The sequence below is a fragment of the Arvicanthis niloticus genome, chromosome 20 (assembly GCF_011762505.2).
Source record: "Arvicanthis niloticus isolate mArvNil1 chromosome 20, mArvNil1.pat.X, whole genome shotgun sequence".
Classification (NCBI taxonomy): domain Eukaryota; kingdom Metazoa; phylum Chordata; class Mammalia; order Rodentia; family Muridae; genus Arvicanthis; species Arvicanthis niloticus.
In genome coordinates, this window is record NC_047677.1 from 34,740,630 (window position 1) to 34,767,050 (window position 26,421).

Consider the following 26,421-nt stretch of genomic DNA (forward strand, 5'->3'; position numbering starts at 1 on the left):
GAAAATGCCTTAAAACAAGTCAATGTGATGGTTGAACAAGCATGCTCCACTGGGAAGGCTGGGGCAGGAGAATCATGAGTCCCTGGGTGATTCCTGTCCACATAGAGACTCTAAACCAACCCTTGGCTGCATAATAAGACTGTCTCAAAAGCAACAGCCAGGCATGAGATTGCTCTCATCCCAGTCCTTATAATGCCAATGCAGTAGGAGCTGCATGAGTTCGAGACCAGCATAAGGTACTTAGTAAGTTGGAGGCTAGCCTGGGCTACAGTGTAATACTTTAGCAGACTCAGTAAGTCAGAATCCTCCAGGGCTGCCCCTGGAAAGCTGATGGGTTTTCACCAGTCTGGTTGATTCCAGTGATCCTTTCCTTGCGGAATTGGAGAGCCAAGAATGTCTCTTAGTGTTTATCCTTTGAGGCGGAGAAGGTGTGGAGGGGCCAGCAGACTCATATTAGCTCAAGCCACAAAACACTTGAACTTTTCTTGGGGTTCAACAATCCCCACAAACACTGCCCCATGAACCCATCCTCATCCTGTTACAGATCTTCAGAAGAGATAATGGGGTACTTTGGACCTAGAAAGTGATGTCATTGTTACGGACTGTTTGGCTTTGGTATGAGGAAAGGAAGGATTAATAAATAGGGTGTGGGGGTAGAGTCAGTGCAGAGGGACAGAAAGCTTGCCTAAGGCAGCATTTAGCAACATCATCTCGTTCTAAATTTACACACTAATATGCATTGTATCTGTCTACTTAGAAAAGAAACAAAAGCCAAGCCTGCTCTCTTAACAAAGCAGAAAATTCTGTTTGCCTCCTCCTATGATGTGGCCTGAGTTCCGGCAGTTCTAGAACCTTCTGAAGCACAGGCATAGAAGGCAGAATGCTTACAGTGGACACCTCACTTCATCAGTGCTACCGTTGAAGGGAGCCATTCACTCCTCCCTGCCGCCCCTCCCCCACCACAAATATTGGACTCAAAGCCACGTGCTCAGGTACAAACAGTTGTACAGCTGGTTAATAAACGTGTCCCCTGCCCCGCAAAGCTACTCTCTAAAAGGAGCAGGGTCCAGCAATCTATATCCACCTAGCATCCCAGATAGCCGGACTAACCAGTAGGTGGGTCTGTGGAGAAAATATGGCTGTGTTGTGGGCTGGTGCTGCTGGCGTGATGGTCAGAGAACACTTCCAGGACAAACTGGTCCAAGACCTAAAGGAGAAGAGGGCTGAGATACTTGAATCCAGAAAATGGGTATACCTGAAAGTCTGAACACTTAGAGACAGAACGCTGGATAAAATGAAAATAAAAATCAATGTCCAGGCACCCCCCAACCCTCCCCCCCCCCCAAAAAAAAAAAAAGTTAAAGAGTGCAAGCATCATTTTAAGACACTTATTTGGAAATTTACCCCGATCTTTTGTATACCAAGGTTTCGCCAGCATTTAGCTTTCTTAAGCAAACTATCTAAAAGACACAGCCGGAAACTGCTCAGAGAAAACATGAAAACCAGGGTTAGAAAGTAACAGAAAGTGTGTAAAAGTATATGTTGTTTCTATGCTTGTCAGAGGCGGGGTGTATGAAACATAGCTCCTCGTGGTCCGATCGATCCCTATTCTCAACATTCTGGCCATCGAGTAGGACAGGAAAGCCCTCGACTTTCAGGTGTGCAGCACCTTCTGCCATCATGACTCCACCAAAGTTGCCTTTAAAAGTTCAAACTCAAGACCTTTCACTTGGGAAAAGTAATCTTGATGTGTTTAGTCATTTATGATTTTATGTTGGTCTACATTCATCAGCTGTCCTCAGCTTCAAAAAGTCACATACGGCCCAGGGCTATTCGCTGGGCATACCTTGCAGAATCACATACCAGCAAGCAAATGCTTCTACCTGAGAAATGCCATTTTTTTTTTCAGCTATGACCCAGTGGCCAAAATAGTTTTTGTCGTCTTCTCTCAGCCTCAGGGATATCATAACCTTCCCACTGAGATAGAAAGGGGAAAAAGATCTGTGGGTATGCACTCATAAGTGATGTGTGTATACATAGCTCGGGAGAGAACCTTTATGGATGGTCTCCTCAGGGTGTTTGTACTCAAGGAGATGAAGCCAACCATGCAAGGAATCCACCTACCCCTGTCTTCTCATCTCAACATAGAGGAGCATGTGGGGGGGGGTACCCATGGCTGTGTGTATGTGCGTATGTATGTGTGTGTGCATGTGCACCTGTGCCTCTGTGTATGTGGGTATGCATGTGTGTGTGTGTGTGTGTGTGTACCAATGCCTGTGTGTATGTGTGTGTATATATGTGTGTGTGCATGTGCACCTGTGCCTCTGCGTATGTGTGTGTGCATGTGCGTATGCATGTGTGTCTGTGTGTGTGCCCATGCCTGTGTGTATGTGTGTATGTATATGTGTATGCATGTGCACCTGTGCCTCTGTATATGTGTGTGTGCATGTACGTATGCGTGTGTGTATGTGTATATGCACGTGTGTGTATGTGTGAGTCCACATAGGTTCAAATGCCTCCTGTTGTGCTGAACAGGGGTTAAACTAAAAGTGGGCTACTATGTCTAAAGCAATCTAGGGGGTTCTACCTTTTCCATGAGGGCTGAGGAACAACTGGGAAGAGCCTCCTTTTTTTAGAATGCACTGATTATTTATGAAGCTCCTACTGTGTCCACTTCTAGGCAGGAAGACAGAACAGGGGACATGGGGGAAACATTGCCTGTTGACAAGCTTACAGTTCCAAGATGCTCTGGGATACAGTAGGCTCTCAGGGAACACTCACTAAGAGTCGCACAGATGCACAAATAAGTTTCTAGTTAATGGAAGTGTTATGGCGATGGAACAATTCATAAATGACAGAAGGCAGAGAGTGTCCCAGATCAATCATCTTTGTTGTCCTTGTTTATCCACTGATTGGGGGGTGGGGGGGGCCTCTTCATTGTCTCTGAACTTGGATTTACTGATCCATTAAAGGAATATGACAGTACACACAGAACACTTGCATCCCAGTCAGGGGGGAATGACAATATCCTGATGGTCCAACGAAAGGCCAGGCAGGCTCAGAAACATTGCCTGCCTCTTCGCAGACGTCTGCCTGTGTGAACAGTGTGTGCCGACTGGAGGGTTACATTGATAAGCAAACCAATGGGGGTCCTAGACACCAGAAGGCTCCTTCTGCAGACATCTGCCCCTTGTAAGAATCTATGTTTGAGAAAGAAAGAGATGGGCTACACGGGGTCTAGTAAGAATCTACAACCACTGTGGGTCATTGTCGTTAAAATCACCAGCTTCCCCAACCTACCTGTCCTCTGGGAACACAGGACAAAGCCCCAGTTGCCTCCCACACAGGATCCTGGGACCAGGCTGCCTCAGTGGAATATTCTTCGCGATACAGTGACGTCACATTTCTTCCTACCCAGAATCCAATTGACTTTAAACATCACAGGTCCTGGAGATAATCCATGGGGGTCTTCTCAGATTGATAAGCACTGTCTTCTCCAACCTGTCCCAGTTTTTGGTCATCTTTGAAATTGCGTATTTAAATATCCAATCTGTGTTAGTATTTAAAAGAACAGTTTTGAAAGGGGGATACCAAGGGGAACAGTGTTCTCAGTGTTCTGGAGTGACAGTTCTTAATTTTTGGAGTTGTAAATCCTGCTTCTGTCTCTCATGCTGCCGTGCATTAAAGGCAATCATCTGAGTTTTTTGTCCTGAGTTCAGAAACACGTGAAGACCTAGCTGTGGAGTGGCCTTACTCGGGTATATTTTAGAGTGTTCTTCTCTGACTGGGCTTGTGTGTTGTTTTGCCCAAAGTAAGCTAACTTGTGGTGCTTCCAGCTCAGGAAACAAAGTCAGTCTCATTCCTAGCCATTGGTTGGAGGGTCAGACCTAGACAGACCATTTATTTTAAGCTAACATCTGTGAAGAAATACTGCAGGGCCTATATATAATCTAAGAAAAAAATACGTGAACTTAAAGGTATTTCATGGATCCTTTTAAAAAGCCGGGTTTTCCACACATAACAAACAAATTAGTATTTAAAACTGTGAAACAGTTACAAATATTGCTATAAACAGCACACCTTAGAAGCATTTGTGTGGTGTTTTGTGGGTTTTCATTGCTATGGGCCTGGTGATGTATTTCATACAGTTTTTCTGGTTTTGCTTTGCTCGTTTTTCAGATGGATTTATTTTATTTATGTATGTATTTACTTATTTATTTTTATTTAAATTTCAGATGCCATCCCCTTTCCCCATTTCCCCTCCCTAGAAAACCCCTATCCCATACCTCCTTCTCCTTTTTGCTTTTATATAATTTTTTTTAATGTTAACCAAAGGCTTTATAAATTTGGTAATGCTCAATATCAATCAGAAGTGTAACCTAATACCCAACCTAGATGTATCAACTATCTTTGACTGGCAGAGACATGTGAACATCTGCCTCCATGTCTGGCCCCCTCTCTCTTTCTCTCTCATTACCTAGCTCCTCCTCTCCTTCTCCTCCTCCTCTCCTTACTCCTCCCACCTTAGCTCCTCCTACATATCACCCTTCCTGTTAAAATAAAACTTTTCTCTCAAAATACAGTTAGAGCATAACTATACCAATTTATGTCAGTAAGGTGCAAGATAGACCTAATACCCAGTCCATCATTTTGTTGACTAACCAGAACCTCTGTCATCTCTCCTAAATAAAAGACTTAGTTCTAAACCTGCCTTTTTTTTTTTCTTAGCTTTAGAATGAAGGTCAGTTGAAAACCATCCTCTCAAATCTTTTCTCTCAAAGTAAATAGCAAGGATTGGCTATGAGACTATAAGTTTTCAACTCCATCAGAAATCCAGAATGACTGAGTTAACTGAAATTATGGGAAGCACAAAGCATAGCTTCTAAAACATAGCCAATTTATAGAGACCGCTGAACACCTGAACAGTCCCTATATTACAGAACGTTGCAGCATCCGATCTTCAGCCTTCTGGCCCAGGATCATCTGACAGACCTAGTGATGCAGAATTATTAAGGGCTGATTACTCTGTCTTGGCAGATATAATCAGTCATCTATTCTGCAAGTGTGTCCTTTTCTGGACAGCAATTTGTCTGTAGATGGAAAGAGGCAATTCTTGCCTAGTGGCTGACTCACCACAATTGGAATAACTCCAAAGATGCTCAATTTCTTCTTAGAATCCAAGACAGGAAGCTGTCAGGAGCAGACAGGTCTCTAATCAAAATGAACATTAATACAGAAATGTTTGTAATGTCAATTCTGTGGATGTCTGATGTTTTGAAAACCAGCTATTTATGTAAGGCAATCTGGACTGTTGTCTGTTAACTCCTCTCAGCTATTTCTAAAGAAAATATAGAAAACACCCCAACAATAAACTCAAAGCCATGAATTTTCTATAGGCCCTTAACTCACAGGCTAAACATCTCAAATAAGTTAAAAAAGTTAAAGAAGGACTGGGTCTAAGCCTTGTATTCCTAAATGTGTTATATAGGCGCAATGCCTATGATAGTAACAATATTCATCTCACTTTTATATTAATAAGAAGCTCATACCAATGAAAACCTTAAATTTGAAATCAAAGTAAATTTTGTACCATTTAAGAAATTATAACTTCATCTTAATAACAATTATATATATTTCTACCAGTAGGTTATGGCTATGCAATAAATCCTAGCTAATCCTCCCTGTTCCAGCAAAACCACTACTTTTCCCTAGAAAGACAGCCCAATATTAACCACCTCAGTCCCCAAGCCCAGGGAATAGGGGCACCGACTCTTCATTAACTTCTTCAAGCTGATTATGGGTGTTGAGATATTAGAAGAGGGGTTGGGGGAAGAGTAAATTGATAAGCCCCTGACACTGTGTCTTCACTGCATCCTGCTAGAATTCCAGGACATCAGAGGTTTGAGCAGGTCTGCTCAGCTTGCCTGATGAGTAGATATACCAAGGCTATGTATTCTGCAATATACAATTCTCAAACTAAATTTTAGTATCAAGATAATTTTTTGTTTGAATTCTGGAATCTAGTCTTCTGGTGGCCTGCCTCTGTCATGTCTAATCCATATAATTCTGGGAGTTTCTATGAGGGTGTGCTCCCACCATCCTCCAATTTTTGCCTTCCTGCTCTCAAATTTCCCAACATCAGGGAATCCAAACCTTTGGGCACCTAGGCTCTCCACTTCCACTGATGCCTAACCCCTTACCCCATTCCCCCCTCCAATTACTATGAGGGTGTGCTCCCACCATCTTCTCATTCCCACCTCCCTGCTCTTGCAATTTCCCAACACTAGGGAATCCACACTTTCAGGTACCAAGGCTGTCCACTTCCACTGATGCATGGCAAGGCCACTCTCAACTACCTATACAGGGGGAGCCATGAGTCCCCTCCCCCTTTGTGTTCTCAGGCTGGAGATTTTAGAATGGCTATTCCAGCTTGTTTCTTAGGACCATTTGCTTGAAAAATTGTTTTCCAGCCTTTTACTCTAAGGTAGAGTCTGTCTTTGCACTGAGGTGGGTTTCCTGTATGCAGCAAAATGCTGGGTCCCGTTTATGTATCCAGTCCATTAGCCTATGTCTTTTAATTGGGGAACTGAATCCATTGATATTAAGAGATATTAAGGAACAGTGATTGTTGTCTCCTGTTATTTTTGTTATTAGAGGTGAAGTTATCTTTGTGTGGCTACCTTCTTTTGGATTTGTTGAAAGAGGGTTACTTTCTTGCTCTTTCTAGGGTATAATTTCCCTCCATGTATTGGAGCTTTCCTGCTATTATCCTTTGTAATGCTGGGTTTGTGGAAAGATATTGTGTAAATTTGGTTTTGTCATGGAATATCTTGATTTCTCCATCTATGGTAATTGAGAGTTTTGCTGGGTGTAGTAGCCTGGGCTGGCATTTGTGTTCTCTTAGGGTCTGTATGACATCTGTCCAGCATCTTCTAGCTTTTATAGTATCTGGTGAGAAGTCTGGTGTAATTCTGATAGGTCTGCCTTTATATGTTACTTGGCCTTTCTCCCTTACTGCATTTAATATTCTTTCTTTGTTTTATGCACTTGGTGTTTTGATTATTATGTGACAGGAGGTATTTCTTTTCTGGTCTAGTCTATTTGGCGTTCTATAGGCTTCTTGTATGTTTATGGGCCTCTCTTTCTTTATATTAGGGAAGTTTTCTATAATTTTGTTGAAGATATTTATTGGACCTTTAAGTTGGGAATCTTCACTCTCATCTATACCTATCATCCTTAGGTTTGGTCTCCTCATTGTGTCCTGGATTTCCTGGATATTTTGTGTCAAGAACTTTTTGCATTTTGCATTTTCTTTGACAGTTAGTTGTATTGATATTTTCTATGGTATTTTGTGCACCTGAGATTCTCTCTTCTATCTCTTGTATTCTGTTGGTGATGCTTGTGTCTATGACTCCTGATTTCTTTCCTAGGTTTTCCATCTCCAGCATAGTCTCCCTTTGTGATTTCTTGATTGTTACTACTTCCATTTTTATGTCCTGGATGGTTTTGTTCAATTCCTTCACCTGTTTGTTTGTGTTCTCTTGTAATTCTTTAAGGGATTTTTGTGTTTCCTCTTTAAGGGCTTCTACCTGTTTACCTGTGTTCTCCTCAAGTTCTTTGAGAGTGTTATTTATGTCCTTCTTAAAGTCCTCTATCATCATCATTAGAAGTGATTTTAAATCTGAATCTTGCTTTCCTGGTGATATGGGGAATTCAGGACTTTCTAGTATGGGAGAACTAGGTTCTAATGATGCCAAGTACCCTGGGTTACTGATCCTTATGTTCCTGCACTTGCCTTTTGCCAGTCAGATGGATTTATAAATTTATATATTTTTTATGTGAGTCGGCTTTCTGTTGCTATGACAACATGCCTGAGGCAGACAATGAAAGAAATGAAGGAATGTTATGGTTTGATCACGTCAGAAGTTTCTGTCCATGCTCGGGTGGCTTCTTGGCAGAGCATGGGGAAGGGGTCTGGTCATCTCTCAGTGGCCACGAAGTGAAAGAAGAAAAAAGGGATTTGATCCCCAACAGTCCCTTCAAAGCCACACCTTCAATTCCTTCCCTTAGGTCTGACCTCCATCACGTTCCAACAGCATCACAGGCTGATGACTGGGTCTTCAACAAGTGGCATCTAAGACCCAAAGCAGTACTGAGTGAGATTTCCTTTGCTCATGAGAGTCATGCCATATGGTAGAAGGCGTTGAGTGTCACAATGAAGTATTGACTGACGAAAATCGGGATTGCATGCTGAGTTTCCACCGTAAATGACACTCATGAGGTATTCAGCAAAGGTTAACATGCAGACACGCGTGGATGTGACCTCATTATTGGAGAGTTCTAAATCCGTATAATAAACAGTGCACAAATAGGCAGGCAAATCCCAACTCAGACATAGATATATGCGGCACACTTGGAGGGAGCCGGAGAAACAGCTCAGTAGTTAAGTGAGCGGACCGCTGCATGGGATAGACATGGGAGCGGAGAGACCTCCGCGGCTGGAGAGTAGCCGGCATTAGCGTGGATTGATTTTGTTTTTCTAATAATTTCTGCAACATAACTTAAGGGAGAAAGGGTTTGTTGTGGCTCACGGTTCGGGAGTACAGTCCTTCAAGGCAGGAGCTTAAAGCAGCACATCATCACCTCGAGAATGAGGGTGCGGACACTGATGCACGCATGCGCAGCTTCTCTGTTCTGTAACATCCAGGATCCTGCCCACCGTACTCAATTAACATAATCAGGATGATTCCTCATTGACATTCACAGAGGCTAGAAATCCCTCACAGGCACGGCTCACCTGATTCTAGAGTCTGTCGAGTTGATATCTAACGCTATCCCAGAATCAAATTCTTACCCTGTTAGTGAGGGTAAGAAAAGGGAGCCTGCTCCCCCAACACCCTGGAAAACATCTATGTATAGTTTAAACTTCAGGAGGTGATGGGGAGAGGGCAGGGATATGTTGTTTTTTATTTTAAGCCTCCCTAAACCCTGTGGGAAACAATTAAACCAAAGCAACTGAATCTCTAGATTAAAATTTCTAGATGTTTTCTTCAGTGTGACTGGAGGAACGAACAGACTGTTTTCTGGGTCACTTACATTTGAGTTATTGGACGTTAGATTTTTTTTAAATAAATAAATATTTCATCCATAACCATGGTTTTAGCCATATTACAGTGATCAGAGAATTTCACTTTACTTATTTGATATGTGCTTGGAATCAATACAAACACGGTCTAACAGAACTGGTACCCTGGCCTTTCTTTAGGCTAAAACGCCTTGAGTTACACTTAGTGGTCTGCTTCTATATTCATTTTCATATCTCCAATTAAAAAATATAGATTTTAAAACACGAAGCATGGAAACATTTTCAAGGAAAATTTAAATAAAAACATTAAACAGGAAATTATTATAAAAGCAATGCCAAAGCTGGCAGCGCCTGGAGGTGATAAGCATTTGAGAAGCTGAGGCAGAAGGAATCATACGCTGGGATACACAGTAATAGCTGGGTTAACCTGGGATACACAGTAACAGCTGGGTTAACCTGGGATACACAGTAACACCTTATCTCAAAACAAAAACAAACAAAAAAACCCAAACATACTAAGTTGGGAGTCCATTCTGTTTATCAGACAAAATACTCTGGAGTGGGAGTAATAATGCTTATACTTAGACAGAGGCAGGAGAGTTACTACCAGTTCAGTGGTTCAAGAGTCTACATAGGGCTACCTGGTAAGGGCTCATTTCAAAGAAAAATAATACTAGTAATGATAATAAATAAATAGATGATGATCAATAGATAGATGATAGATAGATAGATAGATAGATAGATAGATAGATAGATAGATAGACAACCATCTAATCCACTGAATATTCCTTATTTTGGAAAAAAGAAAAAATGGATATTTTATCAGTTTATTATTATCTCCCATATCTACTCTCAGCTCCTTTGATCCATAGATGATAGATAGATAGATACATACATACATACATATATACATACATACATACATACATTCATATATACATTCATACATTCATAGATAATAGATAGATTTCAAGTCATGTTGGTTTCTACCTCAGCCTCTGGCTGGAAGCCCTGTTGTATTCACTTAGGCCTGTTCTTCCTAGAACATTAATAATTTTCTAATGACTTAGCAACACTTTTTTTTAATGGAGAGGGGTATTATTACACTTCCCCTAAAGGGGGGATCTACCTTCTTGTCCTTGTCACCTTTATAAGTGGACTCCAGCCACCTCAAACACTTCCTGATCTTCTAGTCAGCAAGTCTACCCTTCTCCATAAAATGTTCTCGGCCCCTGAAGAGGAGGACTTGGGTTTTCAGTCCAGAGGATCTCGTATGATTTTGCAGCCATGTGATAGATCCATGGGAATATGCTTTTTAGTTTTCTAGAGACTGATGGTAGATAGATAGATAGATAGATAGATAGATAGATAGATAGATAGATAATACATACATAGATGATAGATAATACATACATACATAGATGATAGATAGATAGATAGATAGATAGATACATAGATACATAGATGATAGATAGATAGATGATACATACATACATACATACATACATACATACATAGATGATAGATAGATAGATAGATAGATAGATAGATAGATAGATGATAGACAGATAGCTCACTCCCCGCTGCTCTTGGATGCATGGTCTCAGCGGTGAGCCCTCATCTGCATGTCATGCCTGGACCAGACCTAGCTCTATTTACATAATACATTTGAAAGAAAGCTGCTTTGAGGGAAAATGTGGCCAATGTCTGTTAGGGTTAATGTTTGGTAGGTTATCTTGGGATGACATAATGGTGTAGTAACAAGACCTTGGGCAGTTTGCTTGTAAAATAAGTAACAGTAAATCCTTATAATATGATGAAAACTAATTAGAGAAACAATGTGACGTGCTTATCTTAGTGTCTAGAACATATGATCAGCATCCACTTAATACCACCAATATTATATAATTTTGTTTATAGTAGACACGGTAAGTAGGTACCAATTGACAGAAGGTATGTCATTTAAAATCTGGTTCTCTGAAAGCATCCTAATTAGAATCTTCTGGAAAAAGTGTTCCTTACTCAGTCAGCCACTCAAAAAAAAAAAAAAATCCACAGCATATTGAACACTGCTCTAGATGCAAGGGACATTCCCATAACTAACAGAAACCTGACCTTAGAGGAACTCATTATAGAGCAGACAGACACTAACATAACTGAGCTACCTACCACCCCAGAGAGAGGTACTGCAAAAGGGGAAACAGAGTCAGAGGATGAAATGAGAGCAAATCTTGCTAGAAACTCTAGTCTCTCTCCCTATCTTTCTCCCTCTCCCATCTCTCTCCTCTCTCTCTCTCTCTCTCTCTCTCTCTCTCTCTCTCTCTCTCTCTCTCTCTCTCTCTCTCTCTCTCCACACACACACAGGTGAAGGGAGAATCATTGACATCTGAAAGGCTCTGATCAATCAAAGATGGTTTATAAATTTTGTCCAATGTCACCCGTCATTTTTTGGTCTCATCTAAGACTTCTCTCTGTTTTTTTTTTTTTTTAATTAATCATTTTATTCATTTACATTTCAAATGATATCCTCCTTCCCGGTTACCCCTCCACAAACCCCCATCCCATACACCCCTCTCCTTTACCTCTATAAGGGTGTTCCCCCACCCACTCACCCACTCCCACCTCACAGCTCCAGCATTCCCCTGTGCTGGGCCATCAAGCCTCCACGGGACCAAGCCTCCACGGGACCAAGGGCCTCCTCTCTCATCAATGTCAGATAAGGCCAAGCTCTGCTACAAATGTATCTGGAGCCATGGGCCCCTCCACTTAAACTCTTTGCTTAGTGTTTTAGTTCCTGGGAGCTCTGGGTAGGGGTGGTCCAATTAACTGCTGATGTCCTTCCTATGGGGTTGCAGTCCCCTTCAGCTCCTTCAGTCCTTCCGCTAGCTCTCCCTTTTGGGTCCCCAGGCTCAGTCTGATGGTTGGCTGTATCTGCATCTGTATTGGCCAGATGCTGGTAGAACCTCTCAGGGAACTCCTTGCGAAATCCTTCCTGTAAAACAGCAAACACATCAGGGGACTGGTTCTAAACTGGGAGACGGGGACCGTTTCTGCAAGGTCCCGAAGCCTGCGGGAAGTAGTGAGGAAATGAATGGAGCCGAGAGCAGTGGAGGCAGGCTATCTTCCTGCTCGTGCTTCCCTCCCCTGCAACGAAGACAAGAATGCTGGAGCAAGTCAGCACTTGCTTCTTACTCCACACAGTTATCCTCCTGACTAACAGGAGACTCATTAGCTTCTCATCCCTGATAATGCTTTCAGGACCCGAACTCCATGGCTATTCGCTGGCCATGCTTACTCCTTTTCCTGTGACTCATCAGTTGCTCAGAAGTCACTGGCTTCCTGTAACGGTGACTCAGAACCTCCAGTCTCTTGAGGGCCTGTCTTCAAATAATGCTTTGACCCCGATGAAGCTTCGGTGATGGTGCCACCGGCGTCCTGGAAGCGAGGGCCATTGCCTGACAGGATATACTCTGTCCTCTTCTGCTCAGTGTAACAGACATCTCTAATGGATCCTGATGAGTGAAATAGGTGCCAAGAAGCATGGGACACAGTTACCTGAGTGACCTTCCCAACTTGACCTTAGCGCCCCTCCCCACCCCCATATGACCTGCTATGGACCCATCTGACCAATCAGCCCTCTTTATGATGATGAAGGAAGGGTATGAAGTCACTATCTTCTACAACTGGGTTGGATAACTACGTAGAGGAAAGGCCACTGCTGCGTAGAAACCAGGGGCTTGGTTTTGCAAATATCTTTCCTTAACGTTCTCTTCTGCTTTCATTCCCCTCCCCCTTCTTTCCCCTCTGGCTTCTTCCTTTTGGATGCTTTACGAGCTGTTGGTATTGAATCTACCGCTGTTGTGAATTTTCCTTCCCTGTAACCATCAGGCACAGTATAAGCATCCAGCGTGTGGGCGGGGCTACTGGGCAGAGTGTTAGCATCCAGAGTGTGGGCGGGGCTACAGGGCGCAAGTCTTTGCAGCCTTCTTAAATCCTCTTCTGGGAGATGTATTTTTTTCAGGATGTACTCCTGGAGTCATGTGTCAATGTGAGAAGCACAATTGTGAGCTCAGCTTGTCATCTGTAAAAGCATGTGGTGGGCCTAATCAAAGCTCACAGAGCATCCTCAAGCCCCGATTAGGCCGGGTAATAGAAACATAGCTGATGACAGCTAGTTAGGAATCTTATCATTCACTGGAGAGCTTCTGGGAAGAAGGGAAGTGGTCATTTTGAAATAATTGCCTATGAAATGAGGAAGAAACTGTCCATCTCGACACAGCCCCCGCAGTTCAAGAAATGGCCTGGCTCTGATACTGCCTATGCTAATAAAAAGGCATGCACTGCCATACTTAGTGGGACATTCTTCTGATATTTTCGTTAGCTATGAAAATACAGGAGCAGTTGCTGGACAAGGCACGCATGTGAAAGCCTGTGGTGTTATCTTCCGGCTACTTGTTCTTTTGTGTTGTCTTTATCCGTCAGCCCATTCACATATATAGATGGTTTATGACAGTCAGAAACATGTGGTGTGTTGAATCAACCCATTTGAATTCTCCTGGAACACATAGTTTTGGAAGAATGAATGTGGTAGAGGCTGCGGAGATGGCTCAGTGGTTAAGAGCATTTAGCTGCTCTTCGGGAGAACTATAATTCAGTTCTTAGCATCTATGTAAGGCAGCCCAAAAGCATCTGTAACCCCAGGTCCAGGGCATCCAACCCCTCTCCTGTATATGTGAGCATAGCCACACACAGAGAGACATAGAGATAAATAAAAAATAAAAATCTTTTAGAGGGGGGAGAATATAGTAGCAGGGAGTGGGGGCAGGATTGTTGAAGTTGAGGACATGAACCGCTGACCCTAGTAAGAGGAGCAACTCTCAAAGGAGCAGGTCCCCAAGACACATGTGCAGTCATTCAGATCCACACTGTCAGCAGTAATCCAGGATTCCTGATTCGCCTTTGATTATGGAGAAAGCAGCTTCTTATTAGATTAGGGGAAGTGACCCCCAGGTAGCTGGCATGTGCTCACAACCAGGCCAGGGTATCAACAGGTTTTAGAGAGAGAAGACTGAAGATACAAAGAACCAGACAGAAACAACCTCCCGCCTCCCCTCACTCTGACTGTGCCATCCCAACAGATGACATTTCTAATCCCCAGAGGTCTGGAGTCTCTCGTCAGACTCTGCCTCTGGGGTTTGCTTTTATTTTTGACCTTGTCCATGATTTCTGTGGATCTAAAAGACTAGGACACACTGGAAGGGTACTTGTGGGACAATCTGAGGACAGCCAGTCTGGCTTTGTGTGCTGTTTTAAAAGCTCCCTTGTGGATGGCAGTGAGCTGCCCACTTGGAGGTCAATGAGCCAAGTTTTTCCATGGGTTCCTATGAGTAATGTCAGAGCCACAGCCTCTGTCTGAAATGGGGAAGAGAACACGCTCCCCTGCAGGAGCATTCGGTCGTCATATCAGTGAGGCCAGTGCTGCTGGAATTTTATTTCCAACTTTAGGAAAAACATGTCATGTTTTGGCCGAACAATGAACAAAGAAAATTCTGTGGAAAGCAGGCCCCAGTGCAGAGAGTCTGGTTTGGGACAATACTTTGAGAGGATAGAGAAGAGATTAATATTTTACACAATTCCATGGGAAGACAGTGACTTTTAAAATCTTATTTATTTATTTATTTATTTATTTATTTATTTATTTATTTTTGGTCTTGTAAGATATATAGATAGACAGACCCTTCTGGGAGAATGTAGGGTTTCTACCAATTTTTTTTTTTGTCAATATTGAAATTATCAGGAATCTACAGCCTTTCATTTAATTTAAAAGCGTGTCCCCCAAAGACACAGCAGTCACCTCCAGATAAGTCTTTCTGAATACGGACATACAAAACCCAGGATTTGCCTTCTTTTGGCCATTGGCTCTCACCCAAGCTCCAAGTGCTATGTTTCATGAAAGCAGCCACAGACAATTCCAAGATATAGGACCAAAGCTGTCTTTAATCCAGTTTGGCCTGTAACCTTTGGCATCTAAAGAATATAAATTTCCAGGTGCCACAGGACTGTTTTTATGTGGGGTATCCCCCCCAACTAATTAAATATGTAAAACCCAAGTTTGGCATGGTGGTGCATGCCTATAATCCAAGAACTTGGAAAGTAGAGACAGGAGAATCAGAAGGTCAAGGTTGTCTGAGCTAGGTAGTAAGTCTGAGGATCACCTAGACCCTGCAGCACAGAATAAAACTTGGAGATGATTGAGTTTGTTCTGCAGGACACAGGTAGCTGACCCTTGAGCTGGGCTAGCAGACATCTTGAGAAATGATAACCCCAGTTACTACACATCAATCTAGAGGAGCTCGTTCTTGGGATAGACAGGAAGGAGACCTGAGCAGGGCTCTAGGTATTTGTCGGCTGGGTCTTCAAGGATTTGTGAATCCAGGAGCAACAGAGAGAAGAGCTCTCCTCCCCTCCCTTAAAAACAATGTCTGTCATTGGAGAACACCCAGGGATCCTTTCGGTATATGGAGTTTTCCTCTAATTTCTACCGCTATCCCCTCTCTTCCTCAAACGTGTGTGGAGTGTGTAACATAGGCTGCTCTTGGTTAGAGCTTAATAGTGTGAATTCAAGGGCAGCACATGCGTGCTCAAAACCTGTCAGTGCACACGAGAGTGGAAGACCGTGCTCAGGACCAGTAGGTGTTTCAAAGGGGACACAGTTGGCTGCATCCCCAGCACCAGCCCCCGGCACCACCCACACCTCATCCTCCGCTTGTCCCTGCCCTTTCCAAGCTAGAGTGACTCAGGACACCAAACAGTTCTCATGGTGCCACTCTTTCTCCCTGAGTATTCTGTCCCATCGTTGAACAGCCTGGGTGAGCTTTGACTATCGCTCAGGGAATCTCACTTTGAACATCCAATGTCTTCGCACTTTGTTTCTCCGTGCTCACTAAAGGAGTCTCATTTTGTGTTCTCAGCCCAGGAGTAGCGCTGGTTCATGATCTTGGGAACGTTCTGGGCTTCTGTTTCTTCACCCTTAAAAATGACAGGGTCTGATGGCACGATCAGAGGTTGCATTTAGGAAAGATGAATTTGTGTTTCCCTTCTTCATTAAATACTTTGTGTCTTGGATTTCCCTCTCAGGTAAGAAAGGCTTATTCTCGTAAAACGAGGTAGAAAAGTTGCCATTATACCCCATGGTGGGACGCTCGGCGTCTCCACTAGAACTCCAGTGTTCACCGGAATCTCGCGAAATCTCGACTGCGCAAGGATGTTGACCTCTGCCCGTGCGCCTACTCTCCAGCTGCAAGAACTACGAGATGAGCCACCAGAGTTTGGGAAACAAAATGTCCTGGCCAGGGGGTGGGTTGAAAGACACAATTATAGGAATTATTATTCCTCTTATTTAGTATAATTACAGACTGCTGCTCTCTGCAGAGCTCCAGAGAAAGGTTGAATCAGTTGGAGTTATTTATCCTAGAGAGGAGATGCCTGGAGGAGAGGGTGGGAGTTTGTGGGGCGGGAGGGCAACCATGCTGAGTGGTTGAGAGATGAAAACCTGTCTCTTTTCCTCCAGTGGAGATGGAAGGTGAAGACATTGGTAGGCGAGTTCAAAGAAGTGCAGCACAGTGCCCTGCTAAGGTTCCATGGCGCTGCAGGGCACTTCACTGGCCTCTAGAGGGAGCTCCCCGGGAAACCGTCTGTGGATAGAGCTTGCATGCCCTATCTCTCTGAGACTTCCACTGCAGGCACTAAAAACTATACGATCCACAGGACATATCTGAAGACCTGGATTCCCAGCACTATCACAAATTACTCTCCACATTTAGATGAAGCAGGTAGTTAGAACAAAGGCGAAAGACCACTGTGAAGAAAGCAAGAATGTAATTAGAATAAAGTCAGCTACATCCGGAGAACCCAGGGCTTCAGGGTGTGTCCTGGGATTTGATGAAAAGCATAGTTCACCCTCAACTGAAGGTACCCAGCCTGGAGACTGAGAGGAGTTTGGGGACAGACTCAACTTCCCTGAACATCCACAGAGGACACTGACAGCCACCTACCTACCAGCTAATCCACAGCTGCAGGCAGGCTGGTATCCTGCATCCCATAGAGGATGTTGGATCCCTGTATTCCATAGAGGATGCTGGCTTCTCATCACTGGGTACCAGTTCTTAAACAGACACAGAGAAGAGAGGATGATGTATTCCCACTGTTCCTGTTATAATACACTTTCTAGCATGTGGTATGCTCACGTGACTGCAGAGATTTTATGAATGAATGAATGAATGAATGAATGAGACAGGAAAATACACAGGGAAAGAGGCAATCTAGAGCAATCTAGAGCAATCCAGAGCTGGGACTCTAAAGCTGATGACATCTCCCAATTTTCACATGTTAGCAACTAATTAAAATATTCTCATCTGTAATGTATAATTGGACAAGTGACTGTGTATGTATTTACAATGTAGATATTTAATACTTTACCATGCATGTGCATTGGGGAAATGATCCTCTCATCCTAATTAACACAGCTACTACCTTTCATATTAGTCATTTTCTTTACTCCATGTGTGCACCCACAATGGCCCTCTTGACACAGTTCAGTTATACAAAAGGCAGTGTGTATGTGTGTGTGTGTGTATGTGAGAGAGGGAGGGGGAGAGGAAGAGAGAGAGCGCTTTCAAGGTATCAGGTCCTCAGAACTCATTTTGCATAGCTGAAGCACTGCATCCTTGAGCATCTGAGTCCCCTTCAGCCCTTCAGTCCCTGAACACCACACTTCTATTTCTGTGGGTTCGACGCTGTAAAGCTCACCTAGGAACTACCGATGCGGTGTTTGTCTTTTTGCCTCCTATGGCATCAAAATAGGAGACTGCCGCTCTCCCCGTGGCTGATGAGTCTGCACACACATCTTATTTATCCACTCATCCGTCCTCAAAGCTTCTGGTTGTCGCCAATAACTTAGCCATTATGAAGGATGCCTTACTGAGCACATTGTCCAGACATGGATTTCATCTCTATGGCTGTACACCCAGGGAAGAGGACAGGCTGGATCATGACATGATCCTGTTTTTAATCTTCTGGGGAACTTCCATGTGATTATTCATAAATGGCTCTGTTTCTACCAATGTTGCACTAGAATTCTCTTGTTTTTCTCTCTGTGTCTTCACCAAGACTGTCACCATTGGTAAAGGCTGCTCTAAGAGATGGGAGTGTGACCTCATCTGGAAGACCTCACCCTCCAAATGGTTAGCGATGCCCAGTGCCTTCCAGGGCAAATGGTGGCCACTTGCATATCTGCTTTTGAGAAATACCTGTGGATCCTTTGCCCTTTTTAAGTGGATTGATTTGTTTTCAACTATATTCAACTAAATGGGCTTTTAAACACTTTGGATGTTTGCTCCTTAACAGCTCTAGGACTTCAAAACATGTTGACAATGTTTGACAGTTGTATTCTGTTGACAGCCAGTGTATTGGTACACTGATTGCTTTGTTACTGTGCAGAAGCTGTTTAGTTTTTGAGAGGTCCCATTTATCTATTCATCTTGGTGTTTGTGCCCTAAACTTTGGGTTGGCCCAGCAATGGTTTTTGGTGTGTGTGTGTGTGTGTGTGTACACATATACATACATATATGTGTATATATATATTTGTATTATATGCGTGTACATATACACATACATACATAACTGGAGACAAGCACATTGATACACACACACACACTAATAGACTAGCCTTACAGAGGATACTAAAAGGAAAACTCCAACACAGGAGAGTAACTACACCCAAGAAAACACAAGAAATTAATCATCTCACAACAAACCCAAAAGAGTACATACATAATACCACGCTGATATATGTATATGTAAATGTATGTGCTTGTCTCCAGGTATTTTCTATCCATCTACAGACTTGGGCTCCTTTAGTCTCATGTGAATATTCAGCTCTGTTAATACCGTTCACTGGAGACACTTCCCTCTTTCTGTCAAATCAGTTGCCTGCAGATAAGAAGTTTGGCTTGGGGTCTTCTGTTCTACTGTTCACCTGCAAGTCCATTTTTAGGCCAGTGCCAAACTATTTTGATGATTGTGGCTTTGTAACAACTTTTGAGGTCAAGTACTGTGATGGCTTCAGCTTTGCCTATGTCATTCAAGCCTCTTGATGCTTCTGTGACCTCAGAGACAAGCACACGTTAATGCCGAACCTTCAGAATCATGTTCACTCAAGTCCTAATTCCGACCTAGTGGCCTTTGAGAACTCTATAACTTCTCTCATCTCCCGTTTTACCTGCAAATATGGGGGGAAAGTTCTTCCTGGAATTTCTCTGGAAGTTAGAGCAGTGTGTGTAAAGAAATTAAGAGAGGACGAATGCAGAAGGGGAGGGCTGGGGGTAAAGGCACTTATGCTAAGACTGGTGAGCTAGCTTTGATGCTTGGGACCCCGGTGGTAGAAGGAGGGGTTCAGGTTGCCCTCGTGTCCACTGTACTGATTTGTGCTTACCTGTGCACCTCAGCATATGTGTACCTCTGTCTCACATTAGTGAATCAGTGAAACACTTTTTAGTGGCTAAGAAGAAATTAATATAGTATGTTGCATGCGTGATGGGTCTTGGTAATTAATCGCTGCAGTTCTGTGATATTGGACTGTATGAAGTTGCTAGAGTATACGCCCTGCATTGAGCTTATAAAAATGTGAAACACACTGGGCATAGTGGAATTTGCCTGGGACATCAACTACCTAGGAAGCTGAGGCAGGATGACAGTAGGTTTTAGGGCAGACCTGGCAATACAGCAAGACCCTGTCTTGAAAACAACAAAGGGGTGAAATACCAGTTTCGTACAGTTCACATCATATTTTCAATACAAAATACCAATTTATCTAAATTGTTTGTTAAGAATTAAAATAACAGATGTTGATAAGATTATTAGCTGTGTTATGACTTGACACTATTGATCTTCATTACTGTTACCCCTCCCCCTAAACACACACTTGTAGACCCCTTCCTCGATAGGGCATTTTCCATTGAACCCCGTCATTGATTTATTGTGTGAATTTGATTACCATTCGGCCTCAACTAATATACATACTAGCTTCATCAAGGCAGATTTTATCTTCTTTCATTTTTCTGATGTTCTGTATCTAACCAAACCACCTTGTAGTTTAGAATAGTGTCTAGTCAGCCCTTAGCAGGCTCTTTATAGACATGTTTCACACGAGTAGACCTACACTGGGCATTCCCAGAATCAGAGACCACCAGACATTTTAACTTCTTGCCTCAAAGAGGGCAGGAGGGGACCAAGTTAGAACTAGATCAGACAGGAATGCCGCTCTGATAACAATAGACTTTTCAGCTCCCTTGTACCAAAGTATGCAAACAGTAAAATGTCGCCCGTGTGTTGTGTCCCCAAACCTAGTAATCTGAATGGAGTCATTTACAAAGTCCACCCCCAACCCCCAAATGATCAGAGCATGGAGTCAGTATTTGTCACCTGTGTACACATATTCTCATAACATCCGCTCATCAATACACCTAAATAGGGGAAAAAATAGAAGTTCAAAGTAATATACAGGCTAATGGGATACCAGAGCCATAGAACATGGTGACATTGTCTCTGGAAGGGACATCAGAGCAGGGTGCAGAGATAGCTGTAGAGAAGCAGGCAACAGAAGCCAGCTCCCTGAGCGGCTCCAGGCAGCCATGGCACAGGACCCAGCTGATTAGCTTGCTATTTTCAGAATTCCACATATCAGGACTAAGTACTCTGGGCTTGGCTGCAGGCCACAGATATGGTTAAGTCCTCAGTGGATTCTGGGAGATACTGGACTGCTTGCAAGGCTCTCTGCTCTTGTCTGACCCCACCCCTCTATTTAAATAGCCGCTTCTCTGGCCAGCTCCAGTTTCCTTTCTAGGAGGTCGGGGGAGATGTCTTTACATTTTCCAAGGCAGATATTTTTAGTCGGGATGTTCTGCCCCAAGTGTTAACTAATTGAGTTATCAGGTTTCGTATTTGGCCTCAGAGAATGGCAGTGGAAGACCCAGAGAACTTCCCAGAAGAAGTAAGCCTTTAACTGCTTCTAAATTAGTGGGGTTTCCCCCCTTATGCAACTGTTGCTTTGCCCTAAATGATTGTATCCTTAAATATATGTGTGTATGTTACTGGGGAGGGGACAGATGGATCTGTTACAACAAGGTGTGAGCTCGGGACATGTAAGATGTCCAGTCTATGTTGCTGGGATCTGGACTCGAGGTATGTTTTGCCTGTGATGGAATGTGGAGTGTGTCCTGGAGTGACCCGGGTTACGAGGGTTGATGCTTAATAAGACGAAGGTAGATGCCTGCCGTGTGGTTGGGGACAGGGAAAACTGGTGAAGGCGAAAGTGTGAGAAGTGTCCTTAAGCCACAGATCTCTCGAAATAAATCCAAAGGCATGTGAACACAGCTTTTGTGGTATGACAATAAGGGGGACTATGAGACTTCTGAGTTGGGAGAGGATAAAAGTTTAGTTTGGGAACGCAAATAAACGCATGGCGAGGTTATCACTGAAGGCTGGAGACATATGCTATCTCCAATCTAGTTGACATATGTAAGTGATGTTGTTGACTGGCTTTCAAGAATGGACTTAAATAAGCCTTTTTTTCTCCTTACAGGATGCTACTCTCAAAAGGCAGAGAGGGCAGGTGTTTGGTTTATGCAACTAAAACTTTGAGGTGTTTATTTCTAGGAGATGTACAGGATTGCTAAGGTGGCCGTGAAGGGTTGTGGGTGATGTCCTGTGTCTTGTCTATCTCTGCCCTTCAGTCAGGATAGTTTACTCAAGAACACTTGTGCTTCCAACTATGAGCACAGCAAATCCTGGGCACAGAGTAAACATGCCTGTTATAACGACTATAACAAAGACATTATAAAAAACGAGAACATTGCTACTCATTCAGGAAGTCAGGCTTGCTGATGGTGTTGAGAAAGGAACTGTCATTTCACAGTTTTTTTTTTTTTTTTTAAAGCAATCTAGAGAATTCTGCCACAGTTTTAAGTGGATTCAGGTGTCATCGTGGTGCACTTAAAGACTGAGTTTTCTTCACTGCAGTATTAACCCTCAGTGACCTTTGGGAAGTGGAACTACATTACAGCTAATGGATGGAATTTTAACCTCTGAGGGCCTCCGCCAACATTCCGTGTGCCTCAGACAAAGGCCTTTTCAAAGGAAGCTTTGAAATTCGTAATATAGCTATGCACAGTGTAATGCGCTAGGGACAGGAACATACCGACAGGCATTCTAAAAGTAATCACCTAAAAGTAATCAACTTATTCATCAAACGTTATGAGCTATATCGTTGACTCTGGGTGTGTGTTCTGCTTGTGGGGCTTACGGAACAAAAGCTTTATGTATACAATCAGGAGTCACTCAGCCCTGGCTTTGAGAATACTAAACACTCCGAATTGTTAGAGCTGGGCACAGATATAACAAATGGTAAAGAACGAGCCTGAAAAAAAAAAAAAAAAAAAAAAAAAAAACACTGCTCTTTTATGAATTAATGAGCTTAAAATTAAAAATATCTGAGACCTAAGAGGAACGCCAGGTCGAAGTGAGCATATCTGTTCTGTTTCATGTCAGAATATATCAGCTCAACGGTGAAAGCACCCAACCCCAGCCCATATGTGCAGAATTTTCTGTTTTGGTAGGCAAGCTGTTTTTTTGTTTGGTTTTGTTTTTTTAAATGTGGAATAAAATGACAGGCTGAATGCAAAGTTCTCATGCCCTGAGCGGTGTCTCTGGAAGGGTACTGACCCGACACAGATCACAGAGAAGTCCTGTCACAACAGGGCACAGATGATGCTGGACCCAGCTCTGCTGGAAAATGAGAAGGAATCCTTCCTCTCCAGGCTTCCTGCCTGATGTGAATGGAACTGTGAACCGTTTGTCTGCGTGAGCTGCTCTATGGAGAAGGTCCTTGCTAAGAGGGTATAGTAGATAATTAGACTTCTTTGTAAGTGTTTGCTGCCGGGCTCGCTGCTGATTCTGTTCGGTGTGTGGCCCCCACTGTGGTGGGGAGAGGCTTTCCTACAACAGTATGGGGTTTATGTTGGGGAGATACTGAGAGTTATTTCATAACCTGTTTATTGGGACGTTTGCAGCCCAGGCGTCAGTGGGTGTACCTTTACTAACTTTAGAAACATCCTCTCCCGGTTTGCTTTTAATCAAGTCCGTGTGGAAGAATTAGCTTTGATGTCAACAACTGCTGGAAAGTTAAGTCTTAAGCTTGAACCCTGAAGTAATGCTCAAAGAATAAATGTATCACAATAGAAAGAATCCCAAGTGTAAATCACTTGTAGTGTGGACTCTCGAAGCAGCTGCTGGTAAAAAAAAAAAAAAAAAAAAAAAAAAATCCTTTTAGGAATTCTTTCAAACCCCTAGGGAAGTACTCTATGGTATCAAATGGAAGTTTTTAGAATTATTTGGTTTTATGTCTTTCCACTCAGGTTTCTTCTGTTTTGTGTCTGGTTTATCAATCACCCATAGGATAATAAATGCGTGTTCAGCTGGTGACGGAATCTCTCATTTTCCTGTTAATGATTTTTTACTTCCAGAAAAGAGACTGTGATGTTTGCAGTCATCTAAGATCTTCAGGAATCTTCCTTGATCCATTTTGAGGAAGGTTCCTAAAACTTGTCTTTTGCTGCTCAGACTAGAATTTGTTGTTTTGAGATGAAAGCATTTAGTGACATAGTAGGTCTAACATTTTATATATCATCAAATAAGTTTATTTTGATGAAGGTATGATAGTGCTATAAATTTGCTTAATAATGCTTAATTTGCTTAATAAGAAAAAATGAAGTAAAACTAATATTTATCAACCAAAAGAGAACTGAAAATGACTTGTTTTTTTTTTTTAACTTTCTCTATTTTTTTTTTTTAATTTTTGGGTATGAGGCAAAAGATACACTTGCAAACTTTGTATTCAAATGCAAAATATTTGTGTTTATGGTTTCTTTGTACCAGCAAGAGCTGGAAATCAACATTAAACTGTGCTACCCAATTAGAGTGTGGATAAACAGATGTCAGGAGATTACGTAACATCAATTTCAGTGTTTATCAAGCAAATATCTACAGCGACCAATGAAACATACAAATTTGTAGCAAACTGTAGGATTCTCTTTACACTTGTGGAAGCATTCATTTTGGGTTGTTGGTACTGTGGTAATGTGTTTGTTTCACTTTTCCTTCAGCCAAGGGATATGTAACTTTTGACAAGTGCCAATCAGTAGCGTTAAAATCACTTTGCAAAATCAGGATGCACTTTCAAATTCAGTTTGGAATTCTAGAACCTTTTGCACCTTGAAACTCATTATTCTTGTATCTTATTGATTCACACATTTCTATAACCCTGTCATGTTTTGAGACCACTCGGATAGATTGTTAAGATAAGTCATTGTTAAACACAGATTCTATCCTGGTCATCCCTTGATCCCCATGGCAGGCTCCTATTAAGTTCTCAGGCTATGCCTGTGGGGATTTTCACAGGGCCTCATCTTTGAAGAGTATACGCCCTCATACAAGAGACTAGACTTGTAAATATTTGTAAATGGTTTAAAGATAAAAATCTACCAGATAAGGGTCCACCTCTGCCCAGAGCCAGCCTGTTAGTTCCAGTCTGGAAGTTTCCAACCGTGGGATTAGTGACCACAACTGTGTTTCCGTAGCAATGGTATGGTATCGATCATGACGAACATTCACACGTTTCTCTGCAGAGGCAGCTCCCATGAAGTGAGAATGGTAGCCATTCCCATTCTCTTTCCAGGAACTTTGGAGGGGACATTCTGAAGACAGTGTTCTTTCCCGGGGAAATGTGTAGAGTTTATGTTTTGAGAATCCGTGAGCAGAGGTGGACTGTCAAGGAGACAGACAAACCCAGCTCGAGCAAGAACTAAGAAGGCAGCGCTCTGCACTGTGCAATGACGGGGACTCTGTTTAAGCTTCAATTCCCTGCTTTGTGGTTGCGGCTGCTTTCTTATAAGGTGTTCTACCTGCTAGAACAATCCCAGTCATGGAGAAACAGTGCTGTAGAGCCACCACTTTTTTTGCCCCTTCCCTTCTCCCTCTTGCTCCGGCCCCACTTGCTCCGGCCACTTTATCATCATCATCATCATCATCATCATCATCATCATCATCATCATCATCATCATCATCACCTATAGCTGTCTTTAGACACCCCATAAGGACATCGGATCTCATCACAGATGGTCGTGAGCCACCATGTGGTTGCTGGGATTTGAACTCAGGACCTCCGGAAGTGCTCTTAACCATTGAGCCTTCTCACCAGCCCTGATCCACCACTTTCAAAGTGTGGTTGCAGAACCTGTGGATGACCCAAAGACCCTTCAAGAGGAAGGCTCTCACCTCCTGCTTGAATTAACAGCTTGAGGTCGGTATCCCTCTCAGACTTCTGCCACAGCAATGCAAGTAGAATATAGGCATCCACCTGTCCTCCTCTGCCAGACCTTAAGACGTTTGCATATCCTTAAAATAAGAGCAGTCTTTTTGCCTTATTTCAGAAAAAGTACAATTGTTATTTTTTTCCATAAAGTGCGTCTGATAACGGTTTCGTGTCATAAAGTTGCTTTTGTTATTTGAGAATAAATTAATTTAATTTTTTTTTCTGGTTTTATTTTTCCTGGGTATCGTGAATGATAGTTGAGAATGGACAGGGCCCCCTGAGACAAGTAACCTCACGGGATGTGACTGTAGATACAACGCCTCGTCAGCCTTTGGCTGGTTTTATGCTCAGCTCGGTTGCTAAGAAGCATTACGCAAATTAGGTCAGGTTCATGGATTCAGTCCCTGGGTGGACATTGATATCCACTTACGTTAATGATCCCAACCAAACAACTTAACATGCAAACTGTAAGAGACAATTTTAGATAATAGTGGACGGCCAGGGTCGTCAGGGAGTCCTCCCGCACTGTTTCATTTGTACCGGGCCTGGGAGCCGAATCTTACAGCTGTTTTTACTTTACAGTGAGGATCTGTTGCGGTTTGAATTCCCAGTCTTGTAAGATCACGTCACTTGTGAGTTGAGGAGCTGGGTTTAAACCGAGGCATCATGAGGCATCACAGAGCCTGAAGTCTGAAATGGTTAAGCAAATAACGGATTAGCCAAGCACTCGCCGCCATACATGACAGAGTAGCTCTGAACTAGCTCATGTGTCTTCGCGCAGGCGCAGCTCCTGAGTGTTAGTCTTCGGTCCCAGTACGTTTTGTAGCATATCTAACTGTTAAAACTACAGTAACCCAAAAGTCACCTAGCGTCTTGTAACTGTTCAGACCTACAGATTTCAGTAACCTTT

General features: G+C 42.9%; 1 protein-coding gene across 33 annotated transcripts in view; it reads left to right on the forward strand.

Moving 5' to 3' along the window:
- The window catches only part of Ank3 (ankyrin 3), a 606,272-nt gene that overhangs the window by 349,462 nt on the left and 230,389 nt on the right, over positions 1-26,421 (forward strand). The window contains exon 1 of one of the 33 annotated variants that reach the window (XM_076916996.1): positions 20,977-21,134. The exons of 31 other annotated variants lie outside the window; for them this stretch is intronic. In XM_076916996.1, the coding sequence (XP_076773111.1) occupies positions 21,099-21,134 (36 nt within the window). In that variant the 5' untranslated portion in view covers positions 20,977-21,098. Of the gene's footprint in view, positions 1-20,976; positions 21,135-22,622; positions 23,039-26,421 lie in introns of those variants that run through there. One more of the 33 variants, XM_076916997.1, reaches the window with a different exon arrangement.